Source organism: Silurus meridionalis, chromosome 22, assembly GCF_014805685.1.
Source record: "Silurus meridionalis isolate SWU-2019-XX chromosome 22, ASM1480568v1, whole genome shotgun sequence".
In the NCBI taxonomy this organism is placed as follows: domain Eukaryota; kingdom Metazoa; phylum Chordata; class Actinopteri; order Siluriformes; family Siluridae; genus Silurus; species Silurus meridionalis.
The window spans coordinates 16953083-16971028 of record NC_060905.1 but is presented as its reverse complement, the minus strand read 5'-3'; the positions used below and the strand labels follow the sequence as shown (position 1 = coordinate 16971028).

General features: G+C 40.2%; 1 protein-coding gene across 3 annotated transcripts; it reads left to right on the top strand.

Annotated features, from left to right (window-relative positions):
- Nucleotides 1–692: 692 nt before the first annotated feature.
- On the top strand, nt 693–17946 carry sp4 (sp4 transcription factor). Of its 3 annotated transcripts, none has more exons than XM_046834910.1 (6): nt 693–1003; nt 2059–2138; nt 7988–9475; nt 11374–11578; nt 16247–16446; nt 17416–17946. In XM_046834910.1, the coding sequence occupies exons 3-6, from the start codon at nt 8035–8037 to the stop codon at nt 17664–17666; spliced, it is 2097 nt and encodes a 698-aa protein (XP_046690866.1). In that variant the 5' UTR covers nt 693–1003; nt 2059–2138; nt 7988–8034; the 3' UTR covers nt 17667–17946. The 3 variants fall into 3 exon arrangements, with proteins under 3 accessions (XP_046690866.1, XP_046690865.1, XP_046690864.1); XM_046834909.1 differs by having other exon boundaries at nt 7954–9475; XM_046834908.1 differs by lacking the exon at nt 693–1003 and adding an exon at nt 1023–1279 and having other exon boundaries at nt 7954–9475.

Sequence of the window (17946 nt, the reverse complement as noted above, 5' to 3'; positions counted from 1 at the left end):
AAATACAGTCGGTACACAAATAGGACAGTCCTGGGAAGGATGGGAAGTGTCTCTGAATGTTCTGAAAAGTTCTTACAGGTGTCTGAGAACTCGTGTAAAACTACATGCAGTGATGATAATAACCACCAGGGGGCGTTATTTACAGTAGAGCAATTAGACACACGAAAATAATTTAGTGTGGAAAACATTAATAATATATATAAACAGTAGTGTATAAAAATCAGTATAATGTGATGTCACCTTCTAGTTTGTTCCTGTTTAGGATGTATAATAAAATAATAAAATCTAAAGTGTTCAGCGTGTCAAATCCCTGCTTTCTTACATCACAACGTGTTTTAAAGAATAATTTTTAATCAGACTGAAATATACTATTAGTTCGACATGTGCATGTGTAGTTTTTTTTCCTTCTTTTTTTAGAAGAAGAATGCAACCCTGCTCTTTCGTTCTGTTTCTCCACCCGCTTGCATTTGCCCAACCCCCACATAGCACAAGGAACCGCCCTTCTCCATTCCCTTCAACCGAACATGATAACACCCCCTGAAGGCACGTCTTCGCGCTACGCTTCATGGGAGCTGTAGTTTCTTTTCCCGCCTCTAAGAATTAAACCTTAACATCCGTGAGACTACAACTCCCATAACAACACGCGCCCTCCGACGGTTAAGGTCCAATCTGAATATGTGGGCGGGTAGCATCCGCCCACAAAAGGCACACAAAATGCAATAGTGGTTGAGGGAGAAAAAAAACAAGAAACATTTGTGAACGTTGAAAGAAATAGTCAGGTTATGATGATATTTAATATATTTGTAAATATTGTAGATAGTGTGTGAAAAAAAGCGAGGTGTTAGTAAGTGAGAAAGACTTGAAAGGACCAGCTCGAGGTTGATATTTAAATAAAAGTGGGAGGAGCTTCAGGAGGCACGTTACAGCGTTAAGTTGGATTTGGATGCGTTTGTGTGGAAATCGTTTTTATTCTCAAACCGGAGGGAAATAAAACAGACCGAAGGTAAAGTGTGTGTTTTTTCTGTATATTCCGGACGCCTTTGCGGGTAGTAATATTTTCTGAGCGGGGTGGAATTGGTAGTTGGTACCGCCCTTCCTGGCGGGTGGGTCTGTTCGCCTCGGCTCTCCGGTGGATGTGCGGCGCAGCGCAGCAGCAGCCATTCGTGGGGAAAAATAGGCCGTCCTTCTCCGGGCCTTCTGCCTGCCTCTGCCTCCACACCGTCCGGCCTTTTTTTGTCGTTAACAACTCCTCTCCGGTTTTATTAATGCGGGATGAGTGGTGCGTACCCTCCCTCCCTCCCATATTATCGTCTCCACCCCTCTGTCTTTCCCTCTCTCCCTCTCTCGCTCTCTATCTCTCTCTCTGTGTGTGTATATATATATATATATATATATATATATATATATATATATATATATATACACACACACAAATATGTGTGTGTGTTCACGCATCGGCAACCTGTCGAACCTTAATTTCTTTATTCCACTTCCGGTTTTTTTGTTGTTGTTGTTTTATTGATCCATATCGATTAATCGATTATTCGTGATGACTGCATACGACTGTATTTGTACTCATTTTATTCCTTCTGTTTTGGCACCACGAGAATTCTTTATGACTATTTATTCAACAGTGTCTCGTGTTTCGCCTTATTCATCATTTATTACTGTTTATTTGTGGGTTCATTTCATGTCGCATGGAAATATACATAGTGCTTATAACACCCCCCCCCCCCCCTTTTTATTTATTTATTTATTTATTTGAGTTTCAGGCCCAATACCAAAACCATCATTATTAAAAAACAGAGTGCACTAGTAAGGGCGTGTGCGCTATTAATAATGGCCACTTAGCAAGGGAACAGAGAGCGGTTTGGGATTCAGCCCTAAGTATATACACGTATGTATGTATGTATGTATATTTACTATACAACATACACTATATATATATATATATATATATATATATATATATATATATACATGCGTACATGCATACATAAATACATACACGCACACATATTTAGTAAATAAATACGTTAAACACTTTTTTTCTCGCAGATCAAAAGAAAGAAGTCATGGCGACAGACGGGGGGAAATCAGCTGGCGAAAAGGGCAATAAAGTAAAAGCGTCCTCACAGGTACTATTACTTTCACTACTAGTGCACACACACTTCCTGATCCTGCTGCACACTTCCGTACTACCCGGCATGCACGCACCCGTGTCACCTGAGGTTACTGAAACCTAGTGAGGTTTGATCATGACCTCCCCTCAGTTTTCCCCCCATTCATACCCTTCTGCCCCTTAGACCTGTAATATCATGTTCAGGATTAGTGTACTGTCTACACAGATTAATGCACAACTAATAACTAGCAGGAGGACGTACCCCAGGAGGACCTGGAATAGTAACGATTAGGCTTCTGACTCTGCTTTACATGGGAAACGAAAAAGGTCAAGGCATTAAAAACGAAGTATAGAAGCACAAAGAGATGATAATAAAATGCACATCATGATTTATATCACAATCTTAATTAAATACATGTTTTTAAAAATCGTCAAATGAAAGGTTTCCAGACAAACTCATTTTCGGGAGGTTTTATTGAACTTCATCGATTTTATTGAAGTCTTTGGAGCGCGAGAAGAAAATACCCCATCACCCGGAGTACATATAGCACGAAGGACAGGTTTGGAGACACGGAGATCACGTTTTTTTTGTTCGTGATCATCCCATTACTGAGAAGTACAAACCATTCATAGTATGTAAATGAGAGGACTGGCAAAAGTTTGTATGTTTGGAGCCCAGTGTTCGCCTTCATGGACAGTTTAATAAACCCTGGCTGGCAGAGTCAATTATTGTTTATTTAACATCAGCCATTCAAACAATAAATCACTAGCAGACATAGTTAGACCCAAAGCAGGCTGTAATAAAGTTTGTTATGCAAAACTGCATATCATCAAATGTTTTATTATTTAGAAAGTATTATTTAATTTCCAGTTTATCGGTCACTTTGTGTGGGCGTTCCTACTACCGGTTTTTGTAGGAACCTTTATCTATGGATGGAGAATCTAGCATTTAAGTTTTGAGAGCAACTCAGGACACGGTTCACGTGCGATTCCCTGTCACTCTCCCTTTGTAAGTCACTGCACAAAGCCGCTCCATATTTGCATAAAGTTAAACCTTTCCCAACTTTTCTCACATCACTTCACACGAACACACTTATCTTGACAGAATTCACAAGCTTTTTTTAGAAAACGAATGAACTCGGGTCGCTTTATCACTGCAGGTCGCAGCGGGAGCAACTTTTTGTCTACAGTTAAGTTTAATATAAAAAAAAATGTTAAATTATAAACCTGGCCTGTGCTTTCTTAGTCCTGATAACCCGTAACTTAAGCAGCCCAACTAATCGATAACGGCATTCGCTGAAAGTTTCATTACCAATTATTAACGATTTTATTGATATAGTGGTTGCAGCCATAGCCTAGTTAATACAGTACAGTACTGCAAAGTTGCTCTGTTTTTCTGTATTATGTTGTGTAATCTGTTATTATTAAAACATTACTAGAGGTCATAATTAATTACGACAGTTCCAGCAAAATTTGATCGTTGGAACTATTGGCAAACGTCCATACCAATAGTTTTTCCTGCTTCTGGTCCGCTGTCATTACAAGAGCGGCCTCTAGAGGCGATTCACTGACACCGCGTGCTGGGTTTTTTTTGTTTCGTTTTTTACATGCGACAATGTGTGCTGCTCAGAGAGCACTATATTATATTTATTATTTATAATTTATTAATTGTTTAACTATATTTGTTAATGAATATATTTAGATTTATTTCCTTTTCTTGATTCAGTACTGTACTACAGTAATCCCCAATTTATTGTGGTGGTTACATTCCAAAACCGCCCGCGATAAACGGAAAAAATAAATAAACGGATGCCACCCCAAAAATGCTATTTTATGTATACAGTACTGTACTGTATTAACAATTTACTTCATTTTGTTAATAATTATATTTTTTATTAATAAATTGTATTATTTCAACATAAAACTTTATTAAAAACAATTCCCTATAAGTTTTTTGGTCTATCGTGCTCTCCGCGAGAGACCGGGAAAATCAGACAAACAAATTAGTTATGTGGCAAACGCAATTCCGCGATTTAAACCGCAGTGAAGTGGGGGATTACTGTAATTTATGTAGTGATATGTTTGGTTGTTTTTAATCCAGTATCCATTTTAAAAACTATTGGTTGATCTAAAAAATTACAGTATACTACCACATTCTGATCACCATTCTTTAAGACTCATGGGTAGGCTAGGCCATGTCTCAACATGATATTTCCAAGTTACGATGGGGTCATCAGAATGAATCTCAGTTGTATGTCGAGTACTATCTGTGTGGTGTGTGTGTGTGTGTGTGTGTGTATATATATATATATATTAGGGCTGCAACTAACGATTATTTTGGTGATCAATTAATAAATTTTTTTATTGTTATTAATCAGGTAAAAAAAAAATCTATATTTTTTAATGAGCTTTTTGCTTATTATAACTATATAAAACCCTAATTCAGGGTACTTATGTATAAGTGTACTTTAAAAATCTCAGAAACCACATATTGAGTTTAACTATCTGTAATTTAGACGTTTATAATTTAAAGTTTATAGTAGCTGCTTGTCGAGGAGGGCATGGGGGAGTTCTCTTTTGAACGAATTTACACATGTTGGGTTGTTTCTTTCTGTAAAAAACAAAAACAGCATTTGAGTATGCAAAATGAAGCAACATTTGTATCATACTGTATTTTGCAGATGGCAAGTTGAAAAACGTTTAAAAAAATCAGTATAAAATCTAATACAACGTTGTTTGGACAATTTTTGTTTAAAGAAATTTGTGAAGGTATAATTATAATATATAATATTTTATTATTGTGTAATAATTAAATGATCTATACATACATTAAATATACAAACATTAACAACAAGCATTTGAAAACACTGTCGTAGTAGACAAATGCTCTAAAAAGAGAATAAAACGGAGAAACGCAGCAAACTAACAGACTTGATTAAAAAGAAGGAAAAAATGTGTACAAACGCATAATCATTAGCTGAAAACCACGACAGGGACTAAAAATGTGATCGTTCACTGCTGCTGTTTTTTGCTGCTTTTAGATTTAGTGTTTGTACTGTTCAGTTTAGTTGAATTCATCACCACGTTGTGAGCGATAGGCACGGGCGATACCAATCATTTCCTTTTCGATCTGATACCAAGCACTTTCAAGATAAGTATCGCCGATATCAATACCGAAACTTCTATGAAATGTTTTGATAAAATCTTACTGTTCAAAAAATTGTCCAGTTGAAATATTTATACTAATATTCCGCTCCACATAAAATACTGTAATCTGTAACAGATCTGCAACAATCTGTATGGTATAAAGTAAAGCTCTCTGAAACGAATCTGCTGAAGAACTCTGAATCAAGCCAGAAGATGGGGGTCATGTCTGTGTTACTTCCTCTGCTCTCCTCAACTGTACTCAGTCATGCTCTATAGGGTGTTTTACTTTTAGATGTTTTATCATATATGTGGTATTGCCACAGTTTCTTTTCACATGTCACATGAAACTTCATTGTTTCATATTAGTATTAATATGAAAGTACTCTAAACTGACTTGTTTAAAAAACAGATAGGATTAATGCTTCTATTTGAGAATCGATCCTTTCGATACAAATATCCATACTTTAGGATCGAGGTGATTCAGCAACCTGATGCTCGCGAGTCACGACAGAACAGATTCAGCGCGACTGTCCGGAAGTTAGCAAACAGTTTACACAAGAGCCCGTCAATAAACTATTTTATTATCACATGATGAGGATTATGCAGTTTCTGCCCACCGTGCTGATGTTTCGCCTTCATTCGTGACACCAGTGTGTTTTCTTTTCACATGCTCGTGCATCACCGTGGTACCTCCATACCACATGAGCTCCGCTTTGCATAACTTCCAGGTACAGTTTTCTTTGTTGCGTTTAATATAAAATGCTCCCATGCTATGCCTTTAATATAAAATGCTCCCATGCCTTGTGTTTAATATTAAATGCTCCCATGGCTTGAATTACTTGGGACGCACACTTTTTCCTGCTGCCAGTTGACCTGATACTGTCCGCCAGTTTCCCAAACAGTTGTGTATTATCGATTTTATCGATTAGTTGTTGCAGCTCTAGTATATGTGTGTGTTTGTGTGTTTGTGTGTTTGTGTGTGTGTGTGTGTGTGTGTGTGTGTGTGTGTGTGCGCGCGCTTGTGTATGTATGTGTATATATATGTATATATATATATATATGTATATATATATATATATATATATATATATTATATATATCTCACAAAAGTGAGTACACCCCTCACATCTTAGGAACCATTGTAGTATATCTTCTCAAGGGACAATACTATTGAAATGAAACTTGGGAAGATTTTATAGTTGTCAAGGTGCAATTTGTACAGCAGTACAGATTTACTGTCCTCTAAAAAAAAGAATTACCATGCAGCCATTACTGTCTAAATAACTGCCAACAAAAGTGAGTACACCCTCAGTGAACATGTCAAAACTGTGTCCAAAGTGTCAATATTTTGTGTGAGCACCATCCTGCACTGCTTTAATCCTCCTAGGCATAGAAACTGTATATATAAAATACATACAGACACACAATACTATGGCAAACTGTAAGTAACAAGTGGCAATTAACATAATATTTAATCTGAAATACTTTTATTTTTGGAACAACTTCTCCCTCGATTTAGCTTCAGTAATGTGACTCTGCTAACTAACTAATTATGTACCATATTTTCTGTCTCAAGCCAGATCATTTTGAATAAAGGCAATTTAGTTGCAGGCAAAACCCTGAAAATATGTCAAATTTCAAAACAGATTCATTTCATTTAGGCAAAGCTTCAACTGTTCTCTTGGTGTATAGAGACATCTCCAATGTGTCTATTTAGCTAAATTTAACTAAGATGTTTAGAATCACAGCGGCGTCATATTTGAATAGAATGCACGTCTTTTTTAAGATTATACACGCTGTGGTCTGTGGATTACGTAATCGAATGTGTGTTTCTAAGACATCTGATGGTACGTGTCACACACCGTTTAATCAGGGTTGTGTCGATAAAACGGGAGTGAGTTGAAAGGCCTTGTGTTAGTGATGTGGTGCATGTATACTTGTTGATCAGCAGATGTTTGACAGCAAGTTCTCTGTCGAAGTAAAACGTTTGTCTTTAAATACAATTTTAGATGTGTTTATTGCTTTGAAGACACTTCTATATTTTTAAAGCTATAATCCTGTTTAAAGCATCAGTGTGAATGTAGGTGTGATTTTGTTTGAAAGATAAGATACCTATAGGCTCTTTGACTTTTTTTTTTTGTACCAGTGCAGCCTGCTGAATGCATATCACATTATATTCTGCCATTTTCAACGATCTTTCAGAGTAAATCAATAGCAATAAAACCAGTAATGGGCATAACTCTTAAAGTGTCACAAGGACACACAAGTTACAACATCTTTCTGGGTTTAATGAAATGTGTGTGTGTGTGTGTGTGTGTGTGTGTGTGTGTGTGTGTGTGTGTGTGTGTGTTTGTGTTTGTGTGTGTGTGTGTGTGTGTGTGTGTGTGTGTGTGTGTGTATATATATTATATATATATATATTTTTTGTGTGTGTGTGTGTGTGTGTGTGTGTGTGTGTGTGTGTCGGTTTTGTGTCAGTATTGCACTGACCCACTTTGCAGGCAGTGTGCATGTAAGAAATAGAGAAATTGTGGTTCGCAATTTTTCACACACACCCACCCACTCTTCCTGTAATCCCGCCCACATTTTCTGACACTCAGTGCTTTCTTTCTTTTGTTCTCTTTTTTCTTTTTTCTTTTTTTTTTTTTGCATGTGTGTGTTTGTATGTGTGTGTATGTGAGCAGGATGCACAGCCATCTCCTCTCGCTCTGCTTGCAGCCACATGCAGTAAAATAGGCGGCGTGGGTGGGGAGGGGCAGGCCGGCATGCAGCAGCAGATCATCATCGACCCAAGCCAAGGGTTAGTGCAGCTCCAAAACGCCCCTCAGCAGCTGGAGCTTCTCCCAGCTCAGTTCACAGGAAACGGCTGGCAGATCATCGCCGCTTCGCCTGCTGCAGCTAACCCAACCATCACCAAGGACAACACGCAGGCTCAGAGCATGGCCACCATAGCAACCGGGACCAACATGGTTCCAGTCGATGCCACGCCCGGGCGAAAGGTTAAATCAGCCGGGGTGAGCAACGCGTCGGTCATGCAACAACAACAGCAGCAACAACAACAGCAATTTCAGATCATCCAGGTTCAAAACATGCCTAATTCCACAGGAGGGATCCAGTACCAGGTGATCCCACACTTACAAACCGCCGATGGTCAGCAGATCCAGATAAACCCCAGCAACCCGACCACTTTAAGCGTTCAGCCTGAACAGATTCAACTCATTAACACTGCTAACAACCAAGCCATCCTGGCCACGCCTCCTAGAGCTACGTCGGCCAACGTAGTTTCACAGAATGTCACAAACCAGGCCATCCCTTTGCAAATTCGGCCCTCGTTCCCACTCCAGCTGCAAACCATTCAGGGCACGCAAGCCCCTGTGGTCACCACAATACCTATCAATATTGGCGGCGTCACTTTGGCTTTGCCGGTCATCAACAACATGGCTGCAGGGGGAGGATCGGTGCAGCTTCTGCAGTCAAACGACATGAACATCGCGAACGGCAGCCAGCTGATCGCGACCAGCGTGGAACCGACATCGGTGACCACCAGCTTGACCACGTCAGGGGGCGGAGACTCCATCTCTGCAGAAGCTGCAGCCTTAACATCGGTGTCCATGACATCCGACGCCGGCGCAGATGGGCAAAAAGACCCACGGGCCCAGGGGGGTGATCCTGACAGCCAGAATACGGCTCAGTCCAACGGGCTGCAAGTCTCTGAGCAGCAGACCCAAGTGCAGCAGTTCCACATCGTCAGTCACCCGGTGCTGCAGCAGATCCAGATCCAGCAGCCGCAGCAGCAGGCGCAGGCACAGCAGCAGACTCAGCAGCTGGTCCAGGGCTCCATCCAGCTGCAAACGGCTCAGACGCTACAGCCGCTACAGCAGAACGTACAGCTGCAGGCTTTCCAAAACCCGACGCAGGTCCTGATCAGGGCACCCACCCTCACGCCAACTGGTCAGATCAGCTGGCAAACGGTGCAGGTCCAGAACACAGGTGTGGCTCAGCAGCTCACACTGGCTCCGGTGGCTTCCAGTCCGAGCGGCGGTGCGTTCACACAGATCGCCCCTCTTGCCATTGGAGGAACACCCATCACCCTGAACACGGCCCAGCTGGCCTCGGGGACCGGCGTACAGACGGTCAACATTGCAGGGCTGGGCACCGCAGGGGTTCAGGTGCAGGGCGTCCCACTCACCATCGCAGGGGTACAGGGTAAGTGACTTTAATAGCACCAGATTTAATAGCAGCGTGTTTACAGCATATTGTTGTACAGCTGTGTTCTGAACCAAACATTAGTTTATGGATTTCAACTAGACACATCTATTTAATTGAATGCACCATATACTTACTATGAAGACAGATTTTCGTTACTTTGTCCACTCAACCAGAAACATTGTTTTCTTTGTGTATGTTTTTGAAAACATGGTCATCGTTTCTCTAAAGAGACAATCCAATGAAAACATTTGGACGTGTAGCTGAACCTGGTCAGATGAGCTACTTTCAGCTTAATCATTGACACAAAACTGATTGGATGAACCCAGAAGTCTGGATGGTTTATGTTCAGATAAAAAAATAAAAAAATAATTCCCATAATGTTTTTTGGCTCTGCTACAGAAGTTCTTCTAGTCGTCCTGCAATACTCATGTAATACTGTGTAATAATTAGGGTTGCAAAATTTTCAAGTCGGAAAACTTCCCATGGGAATTAATAGGAATAAACTGGGAATTTACAAAATTGCAAGTTGCCCTTTTTAACAGGTACCTTAAATGTAGTTGGGGGGAAAAAAACCTGCCAGATTTAATGCAATTTCAGTAAGATTTCTATCTATAAATCACATGCACACATCACACCTACTGCAGGGTTACTGAGGCCACGCCCCCTACATCACGTAACATACATCATTTCTTCAATCCTGCACACAAAATAATGTCAAAAAATTTCCACCATGGCCACCAAGTATTGCTATAAATTACATAAATATATTACAACATTAACAGTTTATGTTAAAAAACAAAATGTATGTTTAGAATGTAAACATATTACTAGGGCAGCAGTTATCAATTTATTTTATTAATAGAATTTTCTACCAATTATTCCATTGGGTAATCGAATAAAAAGTACCTTTTCTTTATAAAAGAGCAATACTAAATATACAAGAGACAATAAGAAAGGTGTTGTGTTAGGGTCTGACTTTTTCTCTCGCAATTCCGACTTGATTTCTCGTAAACATCCGACATTTCGGGTGCATCCGCCAGTAAGCATGTTGTGGGCATGAAGTTTGAAGCTGTTGGTGTATGAACAAAGCTCCTCTGCTTCATCCGTCTCGTTCCGTCTTCTCCAAAGCTGATTGTTAGACAGAGTTCTCTCCAGGGATCAAAGGATTAGTTTGATACGATGCGATTTTATTGATTGTAGCCGAATTAATTTTCAATGTGTAAAACTTTCTGCCACTACAGAGGGGGTGATGTTGCCCGATTGGCTAAAATAGTCGGATGTGCGAGAAATAAAGTCGAGCTGATGCTCCAAATTGCACACAGAGATAAATTTGTGTAATTACCAGGTGTAATGAATTAGTAATATACAGTTAAACCAGACATAGAAATTGATTTTGTGTGAACAGGCCAGAGGAGACAGTGATTAATGTTGAGGTGGTAGCTTAGTGGTAAGTCATTTGGCTTTGGAAGGTCATGAGTTAAAATCCAATTCACGACAAGCTCCCATTCCAGAGCCCCTTAACAACGTCCTAAACCCAGTAGCTGCTCATTTGTATGAATCAGATTAATGTAATTTGCTCTGAATAAAGGCATCTGCCAAATGCTGCAAATGTAAATGACTATGAACAAATTTCTGCTGAACAATTTAAATAGACCTTGAGAGAATCCATACTTAAAAATCAGTGTACAGTTGCAAATCTAGAGAATCCAGCTGAGATATTTCACTAGTGTGCAGGTACGTCTTAGATAGTCTTAGGAATTATATAATGCACATATAAAAGCCTCCGTTGCAGCAGCTTAATAGGCTCCTGAATTGTCAGACATGTTCTTAGTTGTTTGGTCTTGTGAAATTTGTTACATTCTTGTTAGATAAAAACGTGGGGTTTTGGTCCTTAGGTCAGCAACAAGGTCAGGAGGGTGTTAAAGTCCAGCCCGGCCCCATGACTGTCACCGTGGGGAACTTAACCAACAACAGTCTGAACGCAGTGAGTCCGGACCAGCTGGGTCAGGCACAGAGTCCCTCGGAGCAGGAAGGACAACCAAGCAAGAGGCTACGCAGAGTGGCCTGCTCTTGCCCCAACTGCAGAGACGGAGAGGGCAGGTGAGATCCGCATTCACACCTGGACTGGACAGGATAAAGCGTTTTTTTTACTTGTTGATTCACCTGTTTAGAGAGTATCGTCACGCATGGGTCCAAGTTTATAGACTTAATAATTTCTGGAAATAACTCCTATATTAAATACAGTGGAACCCGGTTATATCGATGTCCTAGGGGGTTGCCAAAAAGCATCGAGATAACCGATGATCGAGATAAACGAAAATCAATATGGCGGCAATATATTAACGTGCTTGAAATTTCTTTTATGTACATAATGTGTGTTAATAAATGAGAATGTGCATGCACGTGTTTTTGGAGGGGTTTTTTTACACAACAGCGTTGCCCCGATTTGTTTGATGAAGGCATGCTATAAAAATGTACATACAGTACATGTTTATCTGTCATGAATCCACCTGCCACGCCCCTTCGGCATGGCAGGTGCTTTCTCGGCCGCTTTCTCTGAAGCTCCCGGCTTCAATTGCGCACATATGGTGCTCGTTTAGCACTCATCACCAGCTCCTATTTAAACTTCCACACTCTCACTGTCCGTTATTGTTGGTATATGTTGGTTCACGGCGGTCGTTGTTATCGCTCATGCGTATGTCCCACCGGCACTCTCTCAACTGCTCATCCCACGTTCCGCGCCACACTCCTCCTAAGCGCCGCGCCAAGCTCGAAATATTAGGGTTCGGCGACATAACCATTAAAAAATGCTTAGACAAAGCGAGAATTTGGCGGTTCCACGCCAAATTCGACTTAAAAAAAAAACGTTGACTTAATAGGGTTGTCGAGTTAACCGAGGTCGAGATAAGTGGGTTCCACTGTATATACACCGATTTGGCATAACTTTATGACTACTGAAAAGTGACGTGAATAACACTGATTATCTGTTCATTATGGCACCTGTTAGTGGGTTTGATACATTAGGCAGCAAGTGAACAATTTGTCCTCAAGGATTTTGATGGCTAGACGTCTGGGTCAGAGCATCTTCAAAACTGCAGCTCTTGTGGGCTGTTCTCAGCGGTAAACCGGCGACAGGGTCATGGGCGGCCGAGGCTCATTGATGCACGTGGGGAGCGAAGGCTGGACCGTGTGTTCCAATCCAACAGACGAGCTCCTGTAGCTTAAATTGCTCACAGTTCGGTCCAATTTCAGGGGTGCAAAACATACAATTGATTAACTACTACTACTTCTTTCGGCTGCCCAACTTAGGGGTCGAACAGCGGATCATCCGTCTCCATACTACTCTGTTCTCTTCATCTGTCTCTTTCAAACCAACTACCTGCATGTCTTCCCTCACCACATCCATAAACCTCTTTGGCCTTCCACTTTTCTTCCTTCCTGGTGGCTCCATCCTCAGCATTCTCCTACTGATATACCCCATGTCCCTCCTCTGCACATGTCCAAACCATCTTTAATCCAAACCATTTCTAATCCTGTCCATCGTCGTCACTCCCAAAGAAAACCTCAACATCTTCAGCTCTGCTACCTCCTGCTTCACCTCCTGTCTTTTACTCACTCTCTAAACCATACAACATTGCAGGTCTCACCACAGTCCTATAAACTTTACATTTCACGTTCACAGATACTCTTCTATCATAAATCACTCCTGCTATCACTCTTCTCCACCCACTCCACCCTGCCTGCACTCTTTTCTTCACTTCTCTAACACACTCTTCATTACTTTGCACTGTTGAACCCAGGTACCTGAACTCCTCCACCTTCTCCACCTCTTCTTCCTGCAACCGCACCACTCCACTGCCCTCCATCTCCTTCACACACATGTACTATGTCTTACTCCTACTGACTTTCATTCCCCTTCTCTCCAGCATGTACCTCCACCTCTCCAGGCTCTTCTCAACCTGCTCACTACTCTCACCACAAATCACAATTTCATCCGCAAACATCATAGTCCATGAAGACTCCTGTCTCACCTCGTCCTTCAACCTGTCCATCACCACTGCAAAAAGGAAAGGGCTCAGAACCGATCCTTGATGCAGTCCAACCTCTACCTTGTATCAGTCTGTCGTTCCTACTGCACACTTCACTGCTGTCACACTGCCCTCATACATGTCCTGCACCACCCTCACATACTTTTCTGACACACCAGACTTCCTCATACAATATTATACAATTAATATTTGTGATCATCAACATTTGAACAGTTTAAATTTTTTAAACGATTTTAAATAAAATGCCTGTCTGGTTAAATAATATATACAATAATATTTTATAAAATTGATTAAATACAATTAAATCAGTGAAAATAATAAATGGTTTACATTTGTTAGATTCATACACACACACACACACACACACACACACTATCTATCTATCTATCTATCTATCCATCCATCCATCCATCCATCCATCCATCCATCCATCCATCCATCCATCCATCCATCCATCCATCCATCCATCCATCCATCCATCTGTTCCTTCCCAAGAAATGACTACTGCTGCCATTTGCTTTGGTGTAAGAGAAAAAAATACTTCTGGATTTAGGTAATAGGCACACACACATGCACACACACACTTTCACCTGGCAGACCATTTCCATTCATAACACAGCTGAGACAGGAAACAGTCCATCTGTAGCTTTCTTTACATTCTTTCCCTTTTAAATGTACGTTATCAGTCATACCTGCTTGTAGCATGTTTCCTTCCGTCTCTGTTCATGCCATTTTGTTAGGATTCTAGAAGAACAATGACACCAACATTATGGACTCGTACACGGTATTATTCAGCGACCACATGTTCAATCAAACCTCTTTTATATTATAAATTCCTATCCGTGTTCTTCCTGAAAGTATACTGGGTATACTGAGCTCTACCTGCAAACAAACTTTAGTAATCCCCTAATAATAGTGTGTTCTTGTTTTACTGGTAGTGCTTCTCACGGAAGTGGCAGGTTCACACAGGGATAAGTCACTGAATGAGAGACAAGAGTGTGGGTACTTTCGCTTTGACCTGTGAATAGAAAACAACCTTACACAGGGACTCTTTTGCATTACTGTTTCTATAAATGAATAGTGACACTATTACTACTAGCGCAGGCTGGCTTGTTCTGTGAGCCGCCATATAATATTTATATTTATCGTAATGTGAAGACGTTTTTTTTGAACGTATTGTGATAGTTTGCATACTTATTTGGGCAGAAAGGATATTTGATTTGTTTACTGGTTTCCTTTCTTAAAAAAGATGGATGGATGGATGGATGGATGGATGGATGGATGGATGGATGGATGGATGGATGGATGGATGGATGGATGGATGGATGGATAAGAAAGTGGTTGCTCAGTGGTTAAGATGTTCTGATCAGAAGGTTGTGAGTGTAAATCCAAGAACAAGGTGCGACTGTTGGGGCCCTTGATCAAGGCCCTTAAACCACAACTGCTTGATTGTATGATTGAGATGAAAGTCGATTTGTGTAAGGGCGTCTGTTCATAATTTAATCCCCTTCACTTTTTTCAACATTGCTATGTTGCAGTCTAAACATTCAGATTTATTTTTTCCCCATTAATCTACTATAATCCCCCATGTCCCATAATGACAGTGAAACCTGAATTTCAAATAAAAAAGCTTCCAAAATATAACATACGTATTCAGAACCTTCACTCAGTACTTAGTTGAATATATATAATATAAATAAAACTTATATAAAACCACAATTACAAAAAAGTTGAGACACTGTGTAAAATGTAAGTACATACAGAATGCAATGATTTGCAAATCTCACAAATCCATATTTTATTTGCAGTATAAGAGACTATGTTTCAACTGAGAATATATTCAATTTTAAGAAAAAATAAGGTCATTTGGAATTTGATGGCTGCAACACGTCTCAAAAAAGTTGGGACGGTACAACAAAAGTGTTATTCAAATTAAACAGTTGCATCATGAAACAAAAAATACAACAAAGAACACCCAGAACTGTTGGGCAGCTAGAATTCTGTATCAGACACATATGGGACAACATTCCTCTCCCAAAACTTCAGCAAACGTTCTCCTCAGTTCCCAGATGTACATGGATAGGAGACGTGATTCTTCACAATGGTAAACATGGTGCTAACTTTTTTGAGATGTGTTAAAGCCATCAAATTCAAAATGACCTTATTTTTCCTTAAAATGGAATATATTTTCAGTTTCAACATCCGATATGTTTTTGTTTTGTTATATTGTGAACAGAATATGGATTTATAGGATCCTTGCATTCAATTTTTATTGACATTTTACACAGTGAACACACAGATACTCAATTATTATGTTGACACGCGGCAGACTGCAGAGCAGACATGCGCTTTTGTCCATTTCGTGAAAGTCTCAGATCTCATGCCCATATTTTTGCAACATATCCACTGAGAACTGTTCACTTCCTGCTTTAGTAAATCCTACTCCCTGACAGTGTTATTCACTTCGCATGTCAGCGCTTTTAATGTTACGGCTGATCGTTGAACTTGACACTCATCTGGTTTTAAATAATCTAAATAAATAAATCCTAATTCTGCAGTAAATTTCAGTCCAGCTACTTTGTCGATGTCCTCATGGACACATTCCGTACTAAGATTGTCCAGTGGGATTTTCCAGTCAGAAAGATTTGATGATTTAATGATGAAGTGTACTCAATGGTAAGTAGTAGTTTGACACGTGACTCTGGTGTCGTCCTGACAGAAACAGCAATGACCCCACGAAAAAGAAGCAGCACGTGTGTCACATGGAGGGCTGCGGGAAAGTCTACGGCAAGACGTCTCACCTGCGAGCTCACCTGCGCTGGCACACCGGGGAGAGGCCCTTCGTCTGCAACTGGATCTTCTGTGGAAAACGCTTCACGAGGAGCGACGAACTTCAGCGGCACCGCAGGACACACACGGGTATACCACACGCGCACACACTTAGAAATGCAGTAATCTCGCACACCCGGTTTACCGCGGAATCGCATTCGCCACATAACGAATTAGTTTTGCTGATTTTCCCGGCCTCTCGCGGACACGACTAAAAGAACTAAAAAAAAACGAAGAATGAACTAGCTAACTTATTTGGTGTGCAAACGATAAGAAATGAGTAGCATTGCTGGAGGTTAGAGATGTAACACATGTGGAACATGACTAAAATCCGAATTCCCTCACAAACAGATTAAGTGGCGTACCTCAAGTGTTTAGTCTCCGCCTCACACGTTAAGCGCAGTGTCAACGTCACTACTCGAGCCGTACCGGAAACACGATTTGTACTGCACGTGCAAAATCGCTGACGCTGCCTGTCAGCATTTTTACGACAATCTAGCGATATGGATTCTTTGGTGTTTTATGTACAGCTTCAAGAATTTCTTTTAAAAAGGAGAAATTTCTGACAATCCCACATATCAAAGAAGTGAATGACAATGATAAAAGGAATCGTTTATAAATAAATAAATTGATCGACTGAATAGTTTGTTTTTTAAATGAAGACATTTGTTAAAGTATGCTGAAATAAGAATAGCAAATTAAAGATTAATGTAAAAAAATACACACATCTGTATTACACATGGGGGTCATATATAAATTGTAGATTTTTTTTATTTATCAAAATATTTTATTTAATCACTTTTATTTGGGCCTATTTAATCGATTAATCAATTTTAATTGTATTTTTATATATTCTTTTTTTTTTTAAACCAAGTAGGTGTTTTGTTTAAAATCGTTTAAATAATTTTTTTACTTTATAAATGAGAATAATGTTAAACAACGTTAATAAAAAAAAATTATGACGTGACTTTTATGTACCCTTTACACCCCATGAGGAGAGCATATAAATACAGCAGAGAAAGAAAGCAGAATGAAAGAAATCCCGCTTTGCTCTTTCAGGTGAAAAGAGGTTCGAGTGTCCGGAATGTTCCAAGAGGTTCATGAGGAGCGACCACCTGTCAAAGCACATCAAAACCCACCAGGGCAAAAAAGGCGGCGCCGCGTTGGCCATCCTCACCACCGAGGACATGGAGGACGAGGTAGAGGAGGCGCTGGGATCGCCGAGGATCGTCACCGTCTCCTCCATCTCGCAGGATTCGGACCCGGCTACGCCCACCACGTCTAACAACCTGGAGGAGGAGTTCGAGTAGCTCGAGAAGCTCGGGCTACGACTCGTCCTCTTTAAAAGCACCGTGTTCTACGTATATCAGCTTTTTAGTTGTCTGCCTTTTGTTCGTTTTTGTAATTTTCGTTTCTATTTTCCTTTTTCTCGTTCTTTTGAGAATGGACAGCTCCATGGACAGATTGTTGTTTTGTTTGTTTGTTTTTCTTCCTATGAAAATATAAAACAAATTATTATATTAGAAAAGGATCTTAAGATTATCAATGCGAATTTTGGTTTTTAAAGAGACGTGCAGTGATTATCGGAAA

Bases quoted from the DNA above. Each gene is read 5' to 3' on its own strand.
- sp4 (XM_046834908.1), top strand. The intron at 2,139-7,953 runs GTACTATTACTT...GTATGTGAGCAG, and splicing joins AAGTAAAAGCGTCCTCACAG to GATGCACAGCCATCTCCTCT. The intron at 16,447-17,415 runs GTATACCACACG...TTGCTCTTTCAG, and splicing joins GCACCGCAGGACACACACGG to GTGAAAAGAGGTTCGAGTGT.